Source organism: Oenanthe melanoleuca, chromosome 14 (genome assembly GCF_029582105.1).
Source record: "Oenanthe melanoleuca isolate GR-GAL-2019-014 chromosome 14, OMel1.0, whole genome shotgun sequence".
In the NCBI taxonomy this organism is placed as follows: domain Eukaryota; kingdom Metazoa; phylum Chordata; class Aves; order Passeriformes; family Muscicapidae; genus Oenanthe; species Oenanthe melanoleuca.
The window spans coordinates 7,153,162-7,171,825 of record NC_079348.1 but is presented as its reverse complement, the minus strand read 5'-3'; the positions used below and the strand labels follow the sequence as shown (position 1 = coordinate 7,171,825).

Below are 18,664 nucleotides of genomic sequence, written 5' to 3'. Positions count from 1 at the left end.
TGTGGCAAAGGTTAAATCTCTCTGTTCACTCAAGCTTGACATATGATGGTCGTGTTACATTCCCTGTTCTCAGCGGGTTTGTGCATGAATGTGAGGTTAAGTGCATGTGTGCCTTTAGGATCATGACCTTCATTCAATACTGCATGGCCCATCAGGCCCATAATTAATCCCCAACATGTTCAGGTGACAGCTCTCACTCGGAACATCATCCATGCAGAACGGTGAGGAACGTGTAAATTCCTACAATCCAGCTGGGAGTCAGAGATTTTCCAGCCACCAGAACAGGGAGGCTCCAAGGCAGGTTTCTGACAGGATGAACAGGACAATTATGTATGTTGGACTAATTTGCAGGTAAATTGGGTAGGGCAGGAGAGGGAGGTGTGATACAGACACTGCTCCCTCAGCTGCCGAGGATGGGCTGGGAGTGACAACACCTCTGTGCTGTCATTCTCTGCTACGTGACCAACATTTTCTACTCACAAAAATGTACGAGTTCCAAAGGCTTATGAAGCTTGTAAGAAAGTCCCCACCTTCTTCATCCTGGACAATTTGCAAACATGAAGCTTGACCAGACTCAGCTCAGACACTTGTTCTTCTTTCCCCTCCCAATCACTGGTTTTCAAATGTACCCAAAGGTCTGAAGCCCAGCAATAAACCATAACCACGGTCTGGCAATCATATCTATGTGCCCCAGGCAAAGTCCTCACACCCAGGTCATGTCCTGTCTGCCTCACTCATAGAGCTGCTGCTAATACCAGTGGTTTGTTTCCAAATTCTAGATATTTAATCTTTTTATCTACTTTTTCTGTTACCAAAGATGAACCTGCTCAGTCAGGTTGGATCAAGTGTTTTATCCCACAGGCAACACAACAGGCTGGGTATGCTTTACACAAGTTTATTGGGGTTAATATTCATTCACCAACAGCACAAAGTATCAGATCTCTGCTGTTTAAGGGCTGAAAACATGTCAAACACAAACAGAGACAAGCATTGCTCAGAAATAGTTATGCTGTACTGATTTTGCTGTACAAATCTGAGTAACAGCAGCACGACCCCTGATTTGTCCTGCCTGAGGAAAGATGAGTGTCTTACTCACTATTCCATTCCCTACAAAAATACATACAGCCATTGCATTTAACCCTCTTTCTATAAAGGCTCCATAAAGTAAAAGGCACAAGGAGTAAAATGCTGCTACTTTGACCCACCTTGCTGCAGCTCCAGAAAGTTCTTCCATTCCCATTGTGTGTTAAATCATAGCATATTTGAGACACCTCCAAAACACAAAATCACACCTCACTAGCAAATGCAGCCCTTCACAATCCCCAATCCTATGATTTGAGCTCTGAAATGAGGGAAATTGCAGAGAAAAGAACTGCCCCTTCCACACCAGCACTTGCTCAGACCCTTGGGGCCTCTACTTCTGAAGCAGACCTGGACTTGCGCCGGCTGCTCAGGCTGCCCAGGAGCGACTCCTCACTGAAGGCCCCTTCGAAGGTTGACAGGATGGACTGGCGAAACTTCTCCTTGAAATCCGGCCCCACAAAGACATACAGGATGGGGTTGATGCAGCTGTTGAAGAAAGCAAGGCTGGAAACCAAGGGGATCCCTATGTAAAGGGCTAGTTTCATCTCGTGGCTGGAAGAGTTGTTGGATATTTCCAGCAAGGAGAAGACATGATAGGGGAAATAACAGAGGAAAAACGAGACTGTGACAGCAATGATGATTCTGTAGGGCTTTGCAGAGTTGGCCAGCTGCCTTCTTTTCAGCTTGACAGCCACAACGCTGTAGCAGATGAGGATCACCATGAAGGGGATGAGGAACCCACATAAGAATCTCGTGATGATCATCGCTTTGTGCCGCATCCTCCACAGCCTGCGCGTCGCCTCGGACGTGTAATCATTGGACAACGCAAAATTATTGTAACAGCTGGTGACGTTCCTGGAACTGACCACAGTGTCCCGAAAGACGAGGTACGGGGAGCTGAGCAGGACAGCCAGGACCCAGGTCCCCAGAGCGATCCTGGCCGCCAGCTCCGGGCTCCTGCGGTTGTGAGACCAGACGGGAAAGGCCACGGAAACGCAGCGGTCAACGCTGATGACCGTCAGGAGGAAGACGCTGGCAAACATGTTGAGGAAGGCAATGGTGCTGTTCAGCTTGCACAGGAGCTTCCCAAACGGCCAGTGGAAGCCCAGGGCGGTGTAGGCGATGCTGAGGGGCAGGAAGAAGGTAAAGATAAAGTCAGCTATGGCCAGGTTGAGGAACCAGATGGAATTCACCGTCTTCTTCATCTTGAAGCCTGCAATCCAAATGACGAGGCCGTTCCCTGTGACCCCCAGCAAACAGGCGATGCTGTACACCACCATGGACAGGATGTGCATGGTCTTCTGGAGGCCAGAGTAGTAGTCATGGTCAGTGGCATTTTCAGGCTGCTCTGTGGGGCAGCTGGCAGAGAAGGGGGAAGGGGAAGAAGAGGAGCTGTCCATCACTAGCAAGCCAAGACCTGAAATCACAACAGAGTTGTTATCTGGAGCTCAAGAGAAGCAAAAATCTCTGTGAGCAATTGTGCACAAAATGTGTATGAAAAGCCAGATTAGATAAATAGATTTATAATTAAGAGTCCTTCTCTATAGCATGTGCTGCTGCACCTCACAGAAACCACCTCAAGCAGAGAAACCAACCCCAGTTTTGCTGTTGGTGTCAGTGTGTCAGAACAACACCTTCATCAGCAGCCCACAGCAACAATCCAGCAGGAGTCAGCAGCAAAACCACAGAAACCGAGATCCCCCCACTGTGGCAAATCCTCCTTGGATTACCAGAAACAAATTATGACAGCAAAAACTATCTAGACTGGTAACAATGATGTTAACAGACTATTTCCTCAGCAAGCCCCTTCCAAGGAGGTGCAGAACAACACCAGAGCTGTATCCAAGTGTAACCACAGCCCTTAACCCACTCACTACCCTCTGGTGAGCCCACCCTTCTCATCTCTCTCCTGTTCATCCTGGCACTTGCCTTGGCAGATCCTGGCAGGACTCACCGTGCTGTCCTTTGGCTGCTCTGCCCAGAACAGGTGGTCTCACTCTCCTGACTGACTCCCCTTATGCTGCTGCTCTCCAGGGTGACTCACTCTGCATGGCCCCATTTTCCAATGGCTTGGGATCACGAGGAATTTAGTAGGATCACTTATTCCCTAATCTTGTTCCTCAATTTATGGTGTGTTGATTTAACCCCTGAAGCCCCAGAGGGTGCAGGTTCCCTGGGACCTGTTGGCAAAGCCCACCCACTAAATCAGATTTGATGAATGAAAAAAACACAGCCCCTCTCCTGCCTGTGCCATTCATCCCCCTGGCAGCTCTCCCTCCTGAGCGCCCAGAAATCCATCCTTGCACCGGGGGGACAGGGCCAGCTCTGCTCCCCACAACAGCGGCAACATGCCCAAGCTGTGCCAGGGCCTGGCACACCCGCTGTCCTGGAAACACGGTCTTGGCTGGGGGGCTTTGGAGGTGCCTGGAAGTGCTCCCTGCCCGATGCAGGGTGTTGAGGTGTCCCATCCTTTGGCTCATCTGGAAAGTCGCGGGACAGTGGGAACACGGCAGGGCTGGGGAAGAAGCACCTGGGGGTGCACGGCAGGAAGGCCTGGAGCTGAGGGTGACGGCAGAGGAGGGGTGACTGACAGCAGAGGAGGGGTGACCGCAGAGGGGTGACAACAGAGGGGTGACCACAGAGGAGGGGTGACAGCAGAGGAGGGGTGACCGCAGCGCCCCCCGCCCCTCCCGCCCGGCCAAGGTCACCCGCGCCCCGGGCGCCACGTGCGGGCCGCGCCGCCAGCCCCGCCCCGGCGCGGGCCAATGGGCGGCGGGGAGGGGGCCGGGCGCGGCGCTGATTGGCCCAGCGCTGCCCGAGCGGATTCCCCGCCGCCGGGCCCGGGGCGGAGCGCGGCGCTGATTGGTCGCGGCGCGGGGGGGCGGGGCCCGGCCGGGCTATGGTAGCGCGCGGGCTCCCGCGCGGTGGCGGAACCAGCAGCAGGTAAGGACCGGGACCGGGCCAGGATCGGGGCGTGCGGCGTGGGGAGAGCAGGGCTGGGGCACGGCATCCCGCTACGGGTGATGGCGGCCAGGCAGCCCGGTTCCCGCCACCCGGGACAGGGCAGGGGGGCGCGGCGCCAGGCTCTCGGGGTGTGGGAAGTGATGGAGTCGGGATACAGGCAGTGCAGAACTAGGTGGAGGTAGAGCTTTGGGGGTGGGGCTCCCCAGGTGTCCACCATCCGAGGGGACATGGTGAGGGGGGGTCTCATCCTGACTGGGAATGGCAGTTCTGTCCCTCCTGAGCCAGAAGCAGTGAGTGTGAGTGCTGCAGCAGCCTGTGCTGGGGGGACATGCAGGACCCAGGCATCCTGCTCAGAGCCAGAGCACTTGCCCTCGCAGCCCTTTGCCCAGCCCAGCCTCTCTTGGCACAAGGAAACCACGTGGGATTGCTTAATAACCTGCTCACAGCCCTTCACCTGTCCTTGTGGGGTTAATGAGTAAAAAGATGCATTGTTTTCTGCCAAGGCAGCAGCTGGGCTGTTACTCCTTCCCCAAGAGCAGCAGTAGCATCAACTGGGCCAGAGGGCTCCTGCCAGGCCTGGGCATCAGCCATGCCATGGAACCAAGCAGAAGCAGAGCTGCTGCCTCTCAGGGCCTCCCAGCCCCACAAGATGCTTCAGTCAGAGTTTGGGGCAGGACTCTGACCTGCTGGGGTTTTGCCTAAAGGAAAACAGCCAAGAGGTTTAAGCATGCTGGATATCACAATGTGTTAAAAAAATTGAGATCTATGGGTATGAGCACTTCACTGCCCTTGAAATTAAACATCAGGCACTGCCAAGCTGGGCAGGGGGGCTCAGGGAGGGGTGGTGATGGAAGAGTATCAGACATTATCAAAGCACTGTAATTAACAAACTGATCTTAAATCAACAGGGGAAGCCTAAGGGTTGTGTGTTCCTCACCCAAAAACCCAATGGCTGTTCTCAGGGAATATGTGGGTGGCAGCAGGCAGCACATAGGGAGATGTGGAGGCACCCAGCCCTGCTGCCATCCCACAGAGTCCCTGCTTCCCTGGCAGGTGAATTGGACCCAGCAGCAGCACCATGGCGAACTCAACACAGGGACTCCCCAGTGCCGAGCTCTGGGCCTCTCATAACAAGATGGTGTTGGAGCCACTGGACACCAATGACCCAGAGGTGAGAGCCCCTTTCTGGCTCCTGCCCAGCTGCTTCACTCAGCCCCCACCCACCCGTGGGGATGCTGACCTCATAGAGCCAGGGACGTGGCAGGGTCCAAGGCTAAGCTGCTGGAAGCCATCCATCCTCTGTGCCCTCTCTGTGATTGGCTGGGACCAGCTGCACCAAGAATGGATCATGTCTCTGTTCTCCAGCACCTTTCCAGGCCCCTCTTCAAGCCCTGTCTCTGTGGTGGAGCATCCACATCTCTGTGCAGAGCCAGCATGGGTGAAGCCATTTCTCTCTTCTCCCAAAGGTGCACAGCATCATCAAGAAGGAGAAGCAGCGGCAGAGGTTGGGGCTGGAGTTAATTGCATCAGAGAACTTTGCCAGCCGAGCGGTCCTGGAGGCCCTGGGATCCTGCATGAACAACAAATACTCTGAGGGTTACCCAGGACAGAGGTACGGGGCTGGGGCCAAGGCCCACCAACCCAAACCCTCAGAGGGTGGGAAAGAAACCCCCCATCCTGCCAGGCCTCACCTCAGGGAAGGAAGTGATGTCCTTATGCTGGCAGCCAGGCTCTTCCAGGACAGGCTCTGGCCTTCTTGGCCTCTGTCCTTGACCACACATGGGACAATCTCAGCAGGGTCATATCTGCTGTGGCTGCACAAATGGGTTATCACCCCAGTTCCTCTCCAGCTTGGTCACAGGGACCATTCAGAGTAATGAGTTTGGTTTCACCCTGTCCTTTCCTGCAGGTACTACGGCGGGACGGAGTTTGTGGACGAGCTGGAGAGGCTGTGCCAGAAGCGAGCCCTGCAGGCCTACCGGCTTGACCCCCAGAAGTGGGGAGTCAATGTCCAGCCCTACTCAGGTATTGGGGTGCTCAGGAGAGCCAGGACAGTTGCCCAGGCCTCTGTGTGCCCCAGCACTCATAACCAGCCCGGTGTGCTCTCACTGCAGGGTCACCCGCAAACTTTGCGGTGTACACGGCCCTGGTGGAGCCCCACGGCAGGATCATGGGGCTGGACCTGCCCGATGGCGGCCACCTCACCCATGGGTTCATGACAGACAAGAAGAAGATCTCTGCCACCTCTGTCTTCTTCGAGTCCATGCCCTACAAGGTACAGAGATCTGGTCCAGCCAGAGCCAGGATGCAGTTATCATAAGTATTGGTGCCTCTTAAAGTTAAAAGTGACAGCACTGCAGCTAATCTTCACCACAGTGAGGTGGCTGAACCCTCCTCTTCCTCTCCCAGGTCAACCCCAAGACTGGTTACATCGACTATGACAAGCTGGAGGAGAATGCCCGGCTCTTCCACCCCAAGCTGATCATAGCAGGTAAGGATCACACCTGTACCAACCTCCCTGGTGGCACAGCCTGGCTGGGGGTGGCTCCAGCTGGGCTTTCTGCACTGCAAGCCTGGTCCTGGGGCTGTCCCAGGGTCCTGCACAGCTGCTCCTGCCCCCTCCTCATCGCCTGTGCCCGCAGGTGTCAGCTGCTACTCGCGGAACCTGGACTACGCCCGCATGCGGAAGATCGCCGACGACAACGGCGCCTATCTGATGGCCGACATGGCGCACATCAGCGGGCTGGTGGCCGCCGGCGTGGTGCCCTCGCCCTTCGAGCACTGCGACATCGTCTCCACCACCACCCACAAGACCCTGCGGGGCTGCAGGGCCGGCATGATCTTCTACCGCAAAGGTGCCCGACTGGCTGAGGTGCCGGGAGAAGCGCTGCAAGTTAACGCTCCTTCCTGCTCTAACTGGGAAGGAGGGAGGGCAGGAAGATCCTGGGAGTGTCTGGGGAGCTTCCCTGGGTAATCCTGGCTCAGATTTGAAGAGGAACAAGCACTATGGCTGCCCTGAGTAGCCAGGGGGCGAAAGCAGCTCATGGGAGAAGGGTTGCTGTGCTGCCTTGTGACCATGTCCTCCCTGTCTCACAGGCACCCGCAGCGTGGACCCCAAAACGGGCAAGGAGACCCTCTACAACCTGGAGAGCCTCATCAACCAGGCGGTGTTCCCAGGGCTGCAGGGAGGCCCACACAACCACGCCATTGCAGGTATGCAGCCAGCTCCAGCATGGCAGAGGGAGCTGGCAAAGGTGTCCTGGCAGGGCTCTGGCCCCCAGCAGCAGCGTGGGAGGCTCCAGCTGCCCCACAGGGCTCACAGCCTGGGGACACTGTGGCAAAAGGCAGCTGGTTGATCCAGCATTGCCCAAGGAGTGACCAAGCCTATCCTATCCTGTGTTTTGGCTCATGGCAATGCCACCAGCCTGGTTAGGGGAAAGGAAGAATCACTCCATTAGATTGTTTGCTTCCAGTATGGCTTCTGCTGGCACTGCCATTGTTGGTGGGAGCCCCCAAAACTGCCCCTGGCCTACCTCTCTCCACAGGGATCGCCGTGGCGCTGCATCAGGCCATGACACCCGAGTTCAAGGCTTACCAGCAGCAGGTGGTGGCCAACTGCAAGGCACTCTCATCAGCATTGATGGAGATGGGCTATGACATTGTCACAGGTGAGGACACATCAGTGGGATGGGGCTGACCCTGAGCTCTCACCAGGGCAGCACTTCATGTGCACCCCGGGCAGGGCTCTGTTGACACAATTCTTCACCCCTTGTTAAATCTCAAGTCTTCTTTTGCTGAAGTTTCCTGTAGGAGCAGCATTTCCCAAGCCCACGTACCCACCAAACCCCTCTCTTTGCAGGGGGCTCTGACAACCACCTGATCCTGGTGGACCTGCGCAGCAAAGGCACAGACGGCAGCCGGGCCGAGCGGGTGCTGGAGCTCTGCTCCATCGCCTGCAACAAGAACACGTGCCCTGGTGAGGCATCCCCCAAGCTCTGCCAGCCCTGGGAACCAGGCTGAAATGCCAGGGGTGGTGGTTTCGGTGCCAGGTTTGGTCACGCCGTGTGCCTCGTTTGGTGCAGGTGATGTCAGCGCCCTGCGCCCCAGCGGGCTCCGGTTCGGCACGCCGGCGCTCACCTCGCGCGGCTTCCGGCAGGATGATTTCCGCAAGGTGGCCCAGTTCATCCACAGAGGTGAGCCAGGGGCGGCTGGGGCCAGCACCAGCCTGGGCCAGGGCAGCTCCTCCAGGTGAGGAGGCACCAGCTGAGAGCCATCCCCACAGCTGGCAAGGGAGCACACCCACAAATGAGCAATAACCATCCTACCTCCACATCTGGATTGGGGGAGGACATCTGGCCACAGCTGGGACCAGCCAAACTCTCCCCACTGCACAGGCAGTCCTTCTCACAGTCTTCTCCTAGCTGTCCAACTTGTTTCCCAGGGCAGCACGTCCCTCAATGGGAAGGAGGGCGGGAGGGAGCAGGGCTGTGTCCCAGCAGCAGCAGGGTGGGAGAGCCGTGGCACAGCAGCTCCAGGGCTGACCAGGACATCTCCCCCCCCATCCTGGCAGGGATCGAGCTGGCTGTGCGCGTGCAGAAGGACATGAGCCCCAAGGCCACGCTGAAGGAATTCAAGGACAAACTGGAGGAACCAAAATACTGTGGGGAGCTGAAGGCACTGAAGGAAGAGGTAGAAGCCTTTGCAGCCAAGTTCCCGCTCCCAGGGCTACCTGTCCTGTAAGAGGACACAGCCATTCCCGCTCCCACAGCCACAGGAGCACCAGGGATTGTGGCACACTCACAGTCCCCAGCCTGAGAACAACACCCCAGTGCCTTCTCCCAGCACTTCCCTGTGGAACTGCAGCAGCACCTCCTCCTTTGGCTCTTACTCCTCTTTCCCCTCCCATAGGGGGCACAGGGACCCACATGAGTACAACGCCGGTGGGGACACCAGCCCTTCACCACTGTGTCACCACTGGGTCTGAGCACCAGGTCACCCTCACCTCATGACCAGGTGCCATCCAGCTCCTGCTGGCTGTGGAGAAGCAGATTCCACATTCCCTGGACATCCTGCCCATGGCAGTGTGAGGGAAAGGGGCTCCAGCTGCACAGGAAACCTCATAGTCACTTAAAGTCCCCCTGGTTTCAGCCTTGAGGATTCTTCTTCATCCTATGTGCCTTGCCACCTCCACAGGCTATGTCAATGCCAAGCCTTGTCCTGAACATCCCTCCCATCCTAACCAGATCCTCCAGTATTTTCTCAGACCCCTTGGCACAAAGCTTAGGTTGAACCATTTTTTAATAAGCATGGTAAAATTAAGAATTTAACCACAATGTATGACAAGAATTATAAGCTTTAAAAAAATACGACCAATTTTTTTTTTTTTTTTTTTTTTGTATTTCAAAAATATCTGAACCCAAATAAATATTTTTTTTTAAAAGTACATTTCTCAGACTAGTCATTTGGTGTTAACATCTGTTAAACTCTTGTGCAGTAACACTTACAGCACGACACTAAGACATGCTTCTTGGATTTCTCCCGGTCACACTCGCCCTAACTATTGACGCAAGCATTCAGCACGCACAGGCACACACACGGAACTCAACATGCAGGAATAGGATACAGTGCTTTTAAAATAGGATGAGAATTCATCACAGCCTCCTGGCAGCCCTCAGAGGCAGCTCCGAGCCCAGCCCCATCCCCGTGCCAGCAGCCGTGCCACTGGCAGGACTGGGTACCCTGCTTCTGCCTTCCAGTTCAATCCGTCTCGGGGAGCAGTGGGTGGGGGGTTTGTGACCCCTCCAGCATCGGGGTGCAGTTTGGTGCTCTGACATTGTGCTCTGGGGCAGCCTGGGCAGCTCCCTGGATTCCCTCAGACCCTGTTACAGGAGCCTTCTCACTGTGCTGCTGCTACAAGCCCTGGGTCCTACCCAGCTCCCGGAATCTGCAGCATGGGATAGCCCCCACCAGACCAGGGGACTCAGGACCCTCACGCTCACTAAAACCCAAAGAACTGACCTGAGGGCACAGAGCCATCAGGTCTCGACCCTGGAGTGCCTCTCCCACCACGGTGAATATTGCTAGAGTATAGGCAGCTCCTCCCTGCCGAGGCAAGGCAGCTATGGAGCTGCTCAGAAGTGATTGCTATCAGATGAGAGGAAATCTGAGCACTGTTCTCTGAGAAATGAAACCTTTGTAGGGTTAAGATCACCTACAGCTATGGCTGACCCTCCTGGGGTGGGAGCTGGAAGCAGAGGGTTAGTGGAGAGCAGAGCAGGGGCTCTCTGAGCAGCTGGGAAGAGCAGCAGTGGGAATCAGGAGCTCTCCCTCCTGGCCGGGGGAAGCTTCTGCTCTGATGAATTCTCGGTCAGGTCGAACACCTCCTGTCCCTGGCAGCGAGGGAGGAGCCAGCGCGGCCGTGCGGGAGTGGGGACATGCTGGGCTGGCAGCACTCACGGAAGCAGGGACTGGCCATGCAGGGCACTGCTGGCTCTGGCAGCTGGAAGGCTGGTGAGGATGGCACTGTCCCTGCCTGGAACCCGCCCTGCTCCTCGTGGGAAGGATAGCTCAGGCAAGACAACGACACATGTGCCAGGACTCATGGCAGGAGCTATCAGTGCAAAGGTTGTGGCTTGTTGTTAGTCTGTGAATATCAGAAACCAGTGAGGTACCACACCAGAGATGGGGGAAAGTCCTAAAGTGCCAATACAGGGATCTGTACTGTACAGGAGCAGAAGAACAGAGACAGAGAAATTACAGAGGAAAGAGGAATTCAGCTCCCAAACACCAGCTGTGCTTGGAATCCCCCCAGTTTCTGCCACCACAAGCAGAGAGGGCTCCAAATGCTCTGAGGTGCCACAGCCCAGTGTTAACTCCCCCTTTTCCAGTCCAAGTTCAGAGGTTACACTGCTGAGAGAAGGACAAGCACTCCAGGGCGTGTTTCTCCACAGCTCCCAGTTGCAGATAATCCCAGAGCTCCTGTTGGGAATCGGGTGATGTTCCAGCCAAGCCCCTGGGGCATCCTCCCCAATCAGAGCTGCTTTGTGGCAGAGAGGTGAAGCAGGTCAGACAGGTGGTAATGCAAGTATTGCTCAACACAGCCTTGAACATCAGATACTACAGGTTGGGCAGAGGGAGCAAGAAGTGAGTTATTTATCAATTTATGAGCACAGCTGAACACCACAGGTCAAGACTACTGTGACTAAGATGAGCCACCACGAATCATCTCTCCCACTCCATGCTGGAGGAAGATGTGAGTGAGTCAGCAGGAAAAAAGTCTGTCCCTCCCTCCCTCCCTCCTTAAACCCAAACAGCACTAGGCTATTTTTCAGCAGGAAACAAGCTCCTGTTTTGAGCACTGCTCCAGAGCAGGATGCTGGGAGCTTTCATCTGCCTGCTGTCACCTGCATTACTCATCTACCGAGACGCCTCTTCCCCCAGGGAATCTCACCTCAGCTTTAGTGTCGAAGTTTGGGTGTGTATGAATCAACCAGGGGACACCTTGACTCACTTCAATAAGCAGCCAAATTGATGGACACCGAGGCGTTTCACCAGAACTCAGTTCACATGAGACAGGAGGGTACAGGCAGGACAGGAAAAGGCTTTAAAGATGCTGTAAAGGTGAGCAGCCCCAGAGAGACACTGCTCACCTTTAGCAAAGGCCACACAACACTGCTTCCAACCACGACCTCAAAACACCATCACCAGCAACCCCTGACCCAGGAAATCCCTCTGGAGAGAACCACGAGGCCAACTTGGCTAAGCCACCACAAACAGCAATAACCTTAAAAACAACTTTTCTGCCCTGTTGGTTTATATGCCAGAGAGCCCTTTCCAGGAGAGAGGAGGAGGTGGCACAATCCTGAGGCACAGATGCTGGTGCAAAACAACAGCCTCTCCAAGGAGCCTCCCTGCCTCCAGGACATGGTTTTGGAGGAGTACAGGTCACACAGCAAGTCTCAGTGGGGTCTAAGCCATGCTGGGGAACCTCAGGCTGTACACAGAAAATTCCCAGGCTCAGAAAGAAGATCACACTCATCTCCAAAGCTGCCTCACATTATCACCATAAACAGAAGTTAAAAAAAAAACCCAAAAACAACAAACCAAAGTACAGATCAGTAGCTGTTCTCACCTCATAATCAGCATCAAAAAGAATTAAAACCAAGATTATCTTTCCTAGCAAGATTTTTCTTACTTTAGAAGTACCTGGGGAGCTGCTACTGCCCTATGGCACCAGGCAGAGCAGCCTGAGCCCAGCATCACCTACGAGACTCCAGAGGGAAGTGCTGCACCTGGGCTCAAAGCTTTCAGCATGGACAGGAACGATCTGGGAGTGGCACCATGTTGGTGATAAATCCTTTATGGCACAGAAGCTTTGAAATGAAAAGTTCTCAGTACCCAGGTTCAGAAAGCAGCAATTCTGCCCCATCCAGAGCCACCCAAGAGCCCTGGGAGAGGTAGTCAGGACACAACAATGGCTCAGCCAGGGGCAGCACGCAGCAATGCCCGGCCCTGTTTTATCAAAAAGCACAAATGCCAACTCCCCAACAAAAAAAAAAATACAAAAATAATAAACTATTATGGATACAACACAGAATCCAGTACATTCATCCCCGATCTCTCCTGAGCTCTTGTACCTCACCAGCCAGGCAGCCCATGGTAACAACCTGCTGTCTCACAGTGTGGCTCCAGCTGAATCACATTGCTTCCCCATCACAAAAAGAGCCTAAAAAGAGGGCCCTCACCCTCCTTCAGTTCCCTTCTGTCTTTAAAAAGCCACCCCTGTCCTCACACGCTCTGAGGATTCCCAGTGTCCCTCCAGCCTGCTTGGCCTGCCCACTAAATGGGACGTGACAAATGAACAAGGCACAGTGCTCTACATTCACAGCGGCTGGCGCCTCGGGCTCGCCAGCCTTAGGGAGTGCTTCCACCTTCCTGTTTGAACAAAGCTGGGAGAAACTGGGAAACCCTTTCTGGAGAGAAGCACATGTGCCTCTGCTGTGCTCCCACTCACCCAGGAACAACCAATCCTGGGAAGTGCCCAGAAACTTAGAAAGTGCAGGAGGGGACACCAAGCACTGTGGCTGTGCACAGACCTGTGAGCTGCCACCTCTGAGCTACACTCACAGGACAGACACATCAGTAGATACAAAACTTCACACGGCCTTTACACCTCTGGTCACAGCCCTGGCTCTGTGGAAGGGACTGACAGTGCTCAGGGCTCTGGCAGAAGCATGCAGGACACTGTGCTATATGGGGGGCTGCACACTAGTCAGTACTGACCCCTGAGTAGCCCACCTCCCCTCAAGCCATGACCCCCCTGGGATGCTGCTGTGACCCACTTTAACAGTGCCTCTTCTAACATTTACAGAGTGCCCAATGGATTATGTGATGGAACATCTACGCTTTTGGCTAGAGGGAACAGCCAGAAATCTGCTCCTGCAGACCTGGATTTCTGCAGAGCAGAGACACCAACACCTCAGCCTCTCCCTGATGTATGAGAGCTACTGCAGACAGCGGCAATGTCAAGCACGGATGAGCTCTGTCAGACCCCGAGCACACAGCCTGTGCAAGGCTAGATTTTGTACAAAAAGCTGGGAACATAGTCAAATCTGAGCAGGGGGTTCCCCCCCTGCCCCGGTTCCTGAATGTAGTGCAGCTTCAGCAGCTCGGCCAAGTACTGCACGATTTTGATATCTTCATTGGCAAGGCCCAGCTGAAGCTTTAGAAAGTTCATCCTACGATTGACAACGGATTCCTCCGGTTCCCTTTCGCTGATGGGAAGGTGCAAATGATGGCAGAAGGTGAAGAGGAAGGCTTTAGAGCACAGCTGGGTGAGGATGCTTTGGACGTGCATGTAGTAGGTGCTGCCACGCTTGATCTGCGTGCGGTGGTCGGCCAGCCGGGCCACCACGCTGCCCTTGTAGAGGGGGCAGCGCAGGGTCTTGCTGTCGGCGTCCAGGATGCTCAGGTAGCGGCTGTAGCGGCTCAGGGCGTGCAGCACGTTCACCCCGGCAGGGGACGCTGCCCTGGAACGGCAAGAGAGAGGTCACGGCTGGAGGGGAGCTGGAATTGAGTAGCAGGGTGTGTCCCCGCCCTGTATCCTGTGTAGTTTCTCTCAAGTTGAGTTGGTGCAAAAGATCTGAGGGTGAGTAAAGCCCAGGGGGGGAGAAATTGGCTCTCCAGCCTGCTAGATCTCAAAGAAACCTCAATTCCCTGGATCCCCACACACCCTGATCTGTGCTGTGCATGCTGCAGCACAAACCACCACACTTCAGCTTCCTCCCTCAGTGACATGGAGAGGGAGCGATTGGATATCTCTGGTGAACAGACACATCCTACAGCAGCTGGAAGCCTCTCGATGTGACTCAGAAACCCAAAGCAGATCCCCCTTTCCAATAGCTCCACATTCCCCCCAAATCGCTTTGGGAGGGAACTGCTCTGAGGTGGTTGAAGCCCTGAATGGAGCAGAACCTTCTAAATTTCCTAAAAGACAGAACCATCCTTAACCCACAACATTCCGTGGCCCAGCCAGGCTATTTGTCATTCAGGTGCAAACCCACAGCACGCTCACAAATTACCCACCAAGCTTAACCTAATGTTATTGAAATGCAAATTACAAGCCTACACAAACCCTTCAGCTCCTCCATTCTTTGTGGTGATAGTTGCTGGGCAGAGATACAGCTCCCAGCCTCAGCTGGGAGCCCCAACTGGTGAAGGGGCTGTCCCTGTGCCCAGGTATCACCTGGCCTTAGGAAACACAGGATCCTTACTGGAATAAGTAGCTCAGCCTCTAAATTCCTTCCCAAATCCCTCCTACAATGGTTTGTGGAGAGCACCCACATTAAAATGAACACTTAATTAAAATTCCACGGAGGAGAGCTGAAATGACTAACACATGTTACAAGCAGTTCTTAAATAAAGATTTCTGTTTATAAAAATTGCATCTAACCACAAACATTGAGCAATGAGTAAACACTTGGGGTTTTTAAAAACCTCACTGATAGACAGAGAGCTTGCGAGCAGCTGTTGGCAGAGCTGTCATCCTACCTCACAAGCATAGAAATGAGAGCAAATTCAGTCTGGGAAAATTTCACCATCCACATCCCCCAGCAATACAATGCTTTGCAGCTCAGAAAGCAGGTTTCTGGGTTTTCATTTCCCTGCTGTTTACAAACACTCCTGCAGGAGCTGTTCCAACCCTGAGCTCTGAGCACTGTCTGCCATTCCGACTCATGTTTTCCACACTGGTGAGAGCAATGGTCATTCCCTGCCATACCTGCACCCAAAGCACATCCTGGAAGACACAAATATATCTTTTTCATAACATCAACAAGGGCAGGGCACTTGAACTGAACAAACACTCTGCTAATATGAGCTGTGAAGCCACAGTTCAGGACTGGGTGTTGGGAAGGGGCACTTGATTTTGGGACAGTTCTCACCCTAAGCAGAGGTTCCTACGACCCCAATACTGCTCCTGCACAGCTCCAGGGGCCTTTCTTCACCAGCCCAGACCAAGGTGCTGCATGCCAATTCTGACCTACAGATCTCATCACCTCCTCAATAGCTCCACAAGAAAAAACCCTCCCCTCCAGCACAGCACCATTTACCCTAAAATTTCAGCTAGAAATGTGAGAAGAGCTCCTGTGGGAGATGGCAAAGCAGAACACACAAGGGACTCCAGGAACACTTGTATCAGATCATCCAGGAAAACTCAGCAGGATTCAGCAGTTTGCTCTCTGCTTTGCCAGGCAAAAACCTCCTGGCCAAGTAACTCACCTGAGTCGGGCAGCAAGTGCTCAGCAAATGTTTTAAACGTTAATTCTCAAGTGAGGCTGGATACAAAGAGACACCTCTACTCCTTTTCCAAAATAAATCGCATCGGCTGTGTTGGTAATTATGAAACTTCCCCTGCACACACAGTGCCCTCTCATATGAAGTTCTTACAACACACATCAACCCTATTAAAGTAACTAGATCCTTGTATTTACCTCTGGAGTCCAATCAACTTCCACTTCTGGAAATCCACCAAGTGCAGAGCGGAGGTGACCCAGTGCTTCACGGGCTTGGCGTACACGCCGCAGTTGGGCACGAAGATGGAGAGCGCTGTCACGAGCTTCTTGACCATGGTCTCATCCTCCCCCAGCACGACCAGGGTCCTCCCGCTGAGCAGGGAGTAGATGGCGGGGTGGGCGAAGGGGTACTGGCGGATAAAGCGCAGCGCGTTCTGCCCCGCCTTCTTCCTGTGCTTCTCCCCGGCCGCGCAGCGAAGGTGGGCGGGAGAGGGGGTCCTGTCGGAGCACGTGGAGGCGGCGCTGCTGATGTAGCTGGTGGAGTCCGAGCACTCATCCAGGCTGCTCTTACTCACCTCCCTGCTGCCTGTCAGGTAGCGTGAGTCGAGCTCGTAGGGCAGGAGTCCCCCCGAGAGGCCGTCGTGCGAGGGGAAGCCCCCGCGCAGCCCCGGCTCTGCCAGCCGGTACGGCTGCGGGGGGATCCGCACCACCCCGTCCTCCTCGCACGGCTTCTGCCCCAGCTCGGCCAGCGGCTCCAGGAAGTTGGGGCTCTCCTTCCTGATACAACAGGCAGCATCCACCTGTACTAAGCTTTCCTGTTTGGAGATGTCGTCCTGCCCGTCATCCACGCCCGGGTTCAGTCTGGGGGTGAAGCGAAGGCCTCCCTCGTCGTCATCCGCGTAGGGCTCCTCGTTAATGGCACTTGGGTAGCTCGCTTTGAAATCCTCCGGGATGAGGGACTCGGAGGGACACGTGCTGAGCACCTCGATGCTGTCCTCGCTGACCGTGCGCCGGCTGCCCACCTTGCTCCGCCCCGCCTGGGGGCTGGCCATGACGGGCAGGCTGGCCTGGCTCTCCGATTTCGGCAGCCCAGATCCCGACTTCTCCGTTCCCAGCACCTCGATGCTCTCCCCGCTGCTGATGCTGCCTTTGATATCTGCATCCAGATAGTCCAGGTTCTCCTGGTGCTCAGACATCACCGACTCAGACATTTTGGGTTCTTCAGAGTCCTCCATTTCCTGCTCCATCTTGATGGGCACACATTCCACACTGGACTTGTACGAGCCCAGGCTGATGACCACTTTAGGAGCAAGGGACTCTTCTGAACACTTTTCATCTACGGCACCTTGATCGAGCCCCTGGCAGCCACTGTACTGTTTCTCAGGAGGTTTTTCATCCAGGAAAGACACATCCTCAAAGAGGAAATTGGTGACACTCTGCTGCTTTAGGAGAGCCCGGCTGATCTGCTCTGTCAGGAGGTAACACACATCACCTCGAAAAGTCCTCTCGATATGGTGCAACTGGTCAAGGGTCTGGGTGAAAAAATAAACATCACAGAGTTCCTCCAGTGTCTTCAGCTTCTTGTCAAAGCACTTGGCAGACTTGGCCTTGATGAGTTTGGGGGTGTAGGATGGCACGTGGGTGTAAAGATGAGTTTCACCGGGCTCAGAGGCAGTGGGGTCCTGATCACTGTCCACATCAGCCCGTTCCAGGGCACACTCTGGCTCATAGGGGTGGAATTCAGAGTCCTTCAGCTTCCTGTAGGGATACGACCGGATTTGCCTCAGCAGGTCTTGGTGCTCGATGATTGACTTTTCCACACTGGCCAGCTCGTTGGCCTTCTCAATGGCCTGGGTTGTGTAATACCCCTTGTCGTTGGCTTTCTTCTGTTGCTCAGTCTCGTTGTGCAGGACAGTCCTGGTGTAGTCAAGATCTTTCAGTTTCTTTTCCAGTTCGTTGGCAAAAGCTTTCCGGTTCCCCGTCTTCAGGCATTCAGAGGCTTTGGAGAACTCAGTGGAGAGTTCCTGAAACTGCTGCATGATTTTGTGCTCGTCAGCAGAAATATAGGCCATGCAGAAGGGCCTCACAAAGCCCCTGGCTTCCAGGTCATACAGGGTCAAGTGGTGCACGTAGGCAAAGGCCCCTTCCTTGGAGTCCCCCAGCACCACCTTGGAATCCTCCACAAAGTTCAGCTTCGGGTAGGCAGAACCGGGAGGGTGCCCCACGAAGGATGCCTGGTAATCCACAGACATGATCCGCAGGGAAAAATAATTGAGATCGAAGGTGCCCGATACTTTGGCATCATCGGGGATGGTCAGGAGGGGCTGGGGCCCCACTTGCTCCGAGAACTCGGAGATGAGAATGAAGTCCCGGGTGAACTTGGAGCCGGCGACCTTGGCCCAGGGGTTGGCGCCCTGGCCGGAGAAGGGGAACAGCGGCACCGAGTACTCCTCGGGCAGGGGCGGCTCGCGGTACAGATCATCCTCCAGCTCCTCCTCCCTGGTGAAGGCCACCACATCAGGGGCGCTGATCATATTTCCCGCAGGACGGGACCGACATGGAGCAGCGACGCGCCCCCGGTCCCCCCGCCACCGCCGAGCCCCGCGAGAGGCACCGGCGCAGCCCCGGCCCGGCCCCGCCGCTGCCGCAGCCCCGTGTCCCCCTCACGCCGCCGCCATGGTCGGAGCCGCCGCCTCCTCACGGTCCTGCAGCCATCTTGGAGTCACATGACGCGCGGCCTCCGACCCCGCCAGCAGGAAGCGACGCCGCCGCCTCCTCCTCTTCCTCAGCTGGAGCTGTTTATTTTTACCGTCGTCGCCCTTTGT

The 18,664-nt window shown here is 55.0% G+C and overlaps 3 protein-coding genes across 8 annotated transcripts; 1 reads left to right on the top strand and 2 right to left on the bottom strand.

The window, feature by feature from the left end:
• Positions 1-882: 882 nt before the first annotated feature.
• Positions 883-5,506, bottom strand: LOC130259263 (chemerin-like receptor 1). Of its 4 annotated transcripts, none has more exons than XM_056503393.1 (2): positions 3,614-3,738; positions 883-2,500 (listed from the first exon to the last, which is right to left on the bottom strand). In XM_056503393.1, exon 2 carries the CDS (start codon positions 2,481-2,483, stop codon positions 1,398-1,400), a length of 1,086 nt encoding a protein of 361 aa, XP_056359368.1. In that variant the 5' UTR covers positions 2,484-2,500; positions 3,614-3,738; the 3' UTR covers positions 883-1,397. The 4 variants fall into 4 exon arrangements, with proteins under 4 accessions (XP_056359368.1, XP_056359365.1, XP_056359366.1 ...); XM_056503390.1 differs by having other exon boundaries at positions 3,038-3,664; XM_056503391.1 differs by lacking the exon at positions 3,614-3,738 and adding an exon at positions 5,288-5,506 and having other exon boundaries at positions 889-2,500.
• Positions 3,956-11,068, top strand: SHMT1 (serine hydroxymethyltransferase 1). Of its 3 annotated transcripts, none has more exons than XM_056503384.1 (12): positions 3,956-4,026; positions 5,101-5,218; positions 5,514-5,659; positions 5,957-6,072; positions 6,162-6,322; positions 6,457-6,538; positions 6,690-6,902; positions 7,144-7,260; positions 7,593-7,715; positions 7,907-8,023; positions 8,130-8,240; positions 8,618-11,068. In XM_056503384.1, exons 2-12 carry the CDS (start codon positions 5,126-5,128, stop codon positions 8,785-8,787), a joined length of 1,449 nt encoding a protein of 482 aa, XP_056359359.1. In that variant the 5' UTR covers positions 3,956-4,026; positions 5,101-5,125; the 3' UTR covers positions 8,788-11,068. The 3 variants fall into 3 exon arrangements, with proteins under 3 accessions (XP_056359359.1, XP_056359361.1, XP_056359360.1); XM_056503386.1 differs by lacking the exon at positions 3,956-4,026 and adding an exon at positions 4,058-4,225; XM_056503385.1 differs by lacking the exon at positions 3,956-4,026 and adding an exon at positions 4,064-4,103.
• SMCR8 (SMCR8-C9orf72 complex subunit) lies at positions 11,068-18,462 on the bottom strand. The gene is made up of 2 exons (XM_056503383.1): positions 16,038-18,462; positions 11,068-14,075 (listed from the first exon to the last, which is right to left on the bottom strand). The coding sequence occupies exons 1-2, from the start codon at positions 18,371-18,373 to the stop codon at positions 13,622-13,624; spliced, it is 2,790 nt and encodes a 929-aa protein (XP_056359358.1). The 5' UTR covers positions 18,374-18,462; the 3' UTR covers positions 11,068-13,621.
• Positions 18,463-18,664: the final 202 nt, after the last annotated feature.

What these genes read in the sequence shown, in the direction of transcription:
- LOC130259263 (XM_056503391.1), bottom strand. Translation starts at nt 2,483, where the DNA reads ATGGACAGCTCCTCTTCTTCCCCTTCCCCCTTCTCTGCCAGCTGCCCC.
- SHMT1 (XM_056503384.1), top strand. Translation starts at nt 5,126, where the DNA reads ATGGCGAACTCAACACAGGGACTCCCCAGTGCCGAGCTCTGGGCCTCT. An exon ending in TGGACACCAATGACCCAGAG is followed by an intron (nt 5,219 to 5,513) that starts GTGAGAGCCCCT and finishes CTTCTCCCAAAG; the next exon opens with GTGCACAGCATCATCAAGAA. An exon ending in GGGCTATGACATTGTCACAG is followed by an intron (nt 7,716 to 7,906) that starts GTGAGGACACAT and finishes CTCTCTTTGCAG; the next exon opens with GGGGCTCTGACAACCACCTG.
- SMCR8 (XM_056503383.1), bottom strand. Translation starts at nt 18,373, where the DNA reads ATGATCAGCGCCCCTGATGTGGTGGCCTTCACCAGGGAGGAGGAGCTG. An exon ending in AAGTTGATTGGACTCCAGAG is followed by an intron (nt 14,076 to 16,037) that starts GTAAATACAAGG and finishes TTGCCGTTCCAG; the next exon opens with GGCAGCGTCCCCTGCCGGGG.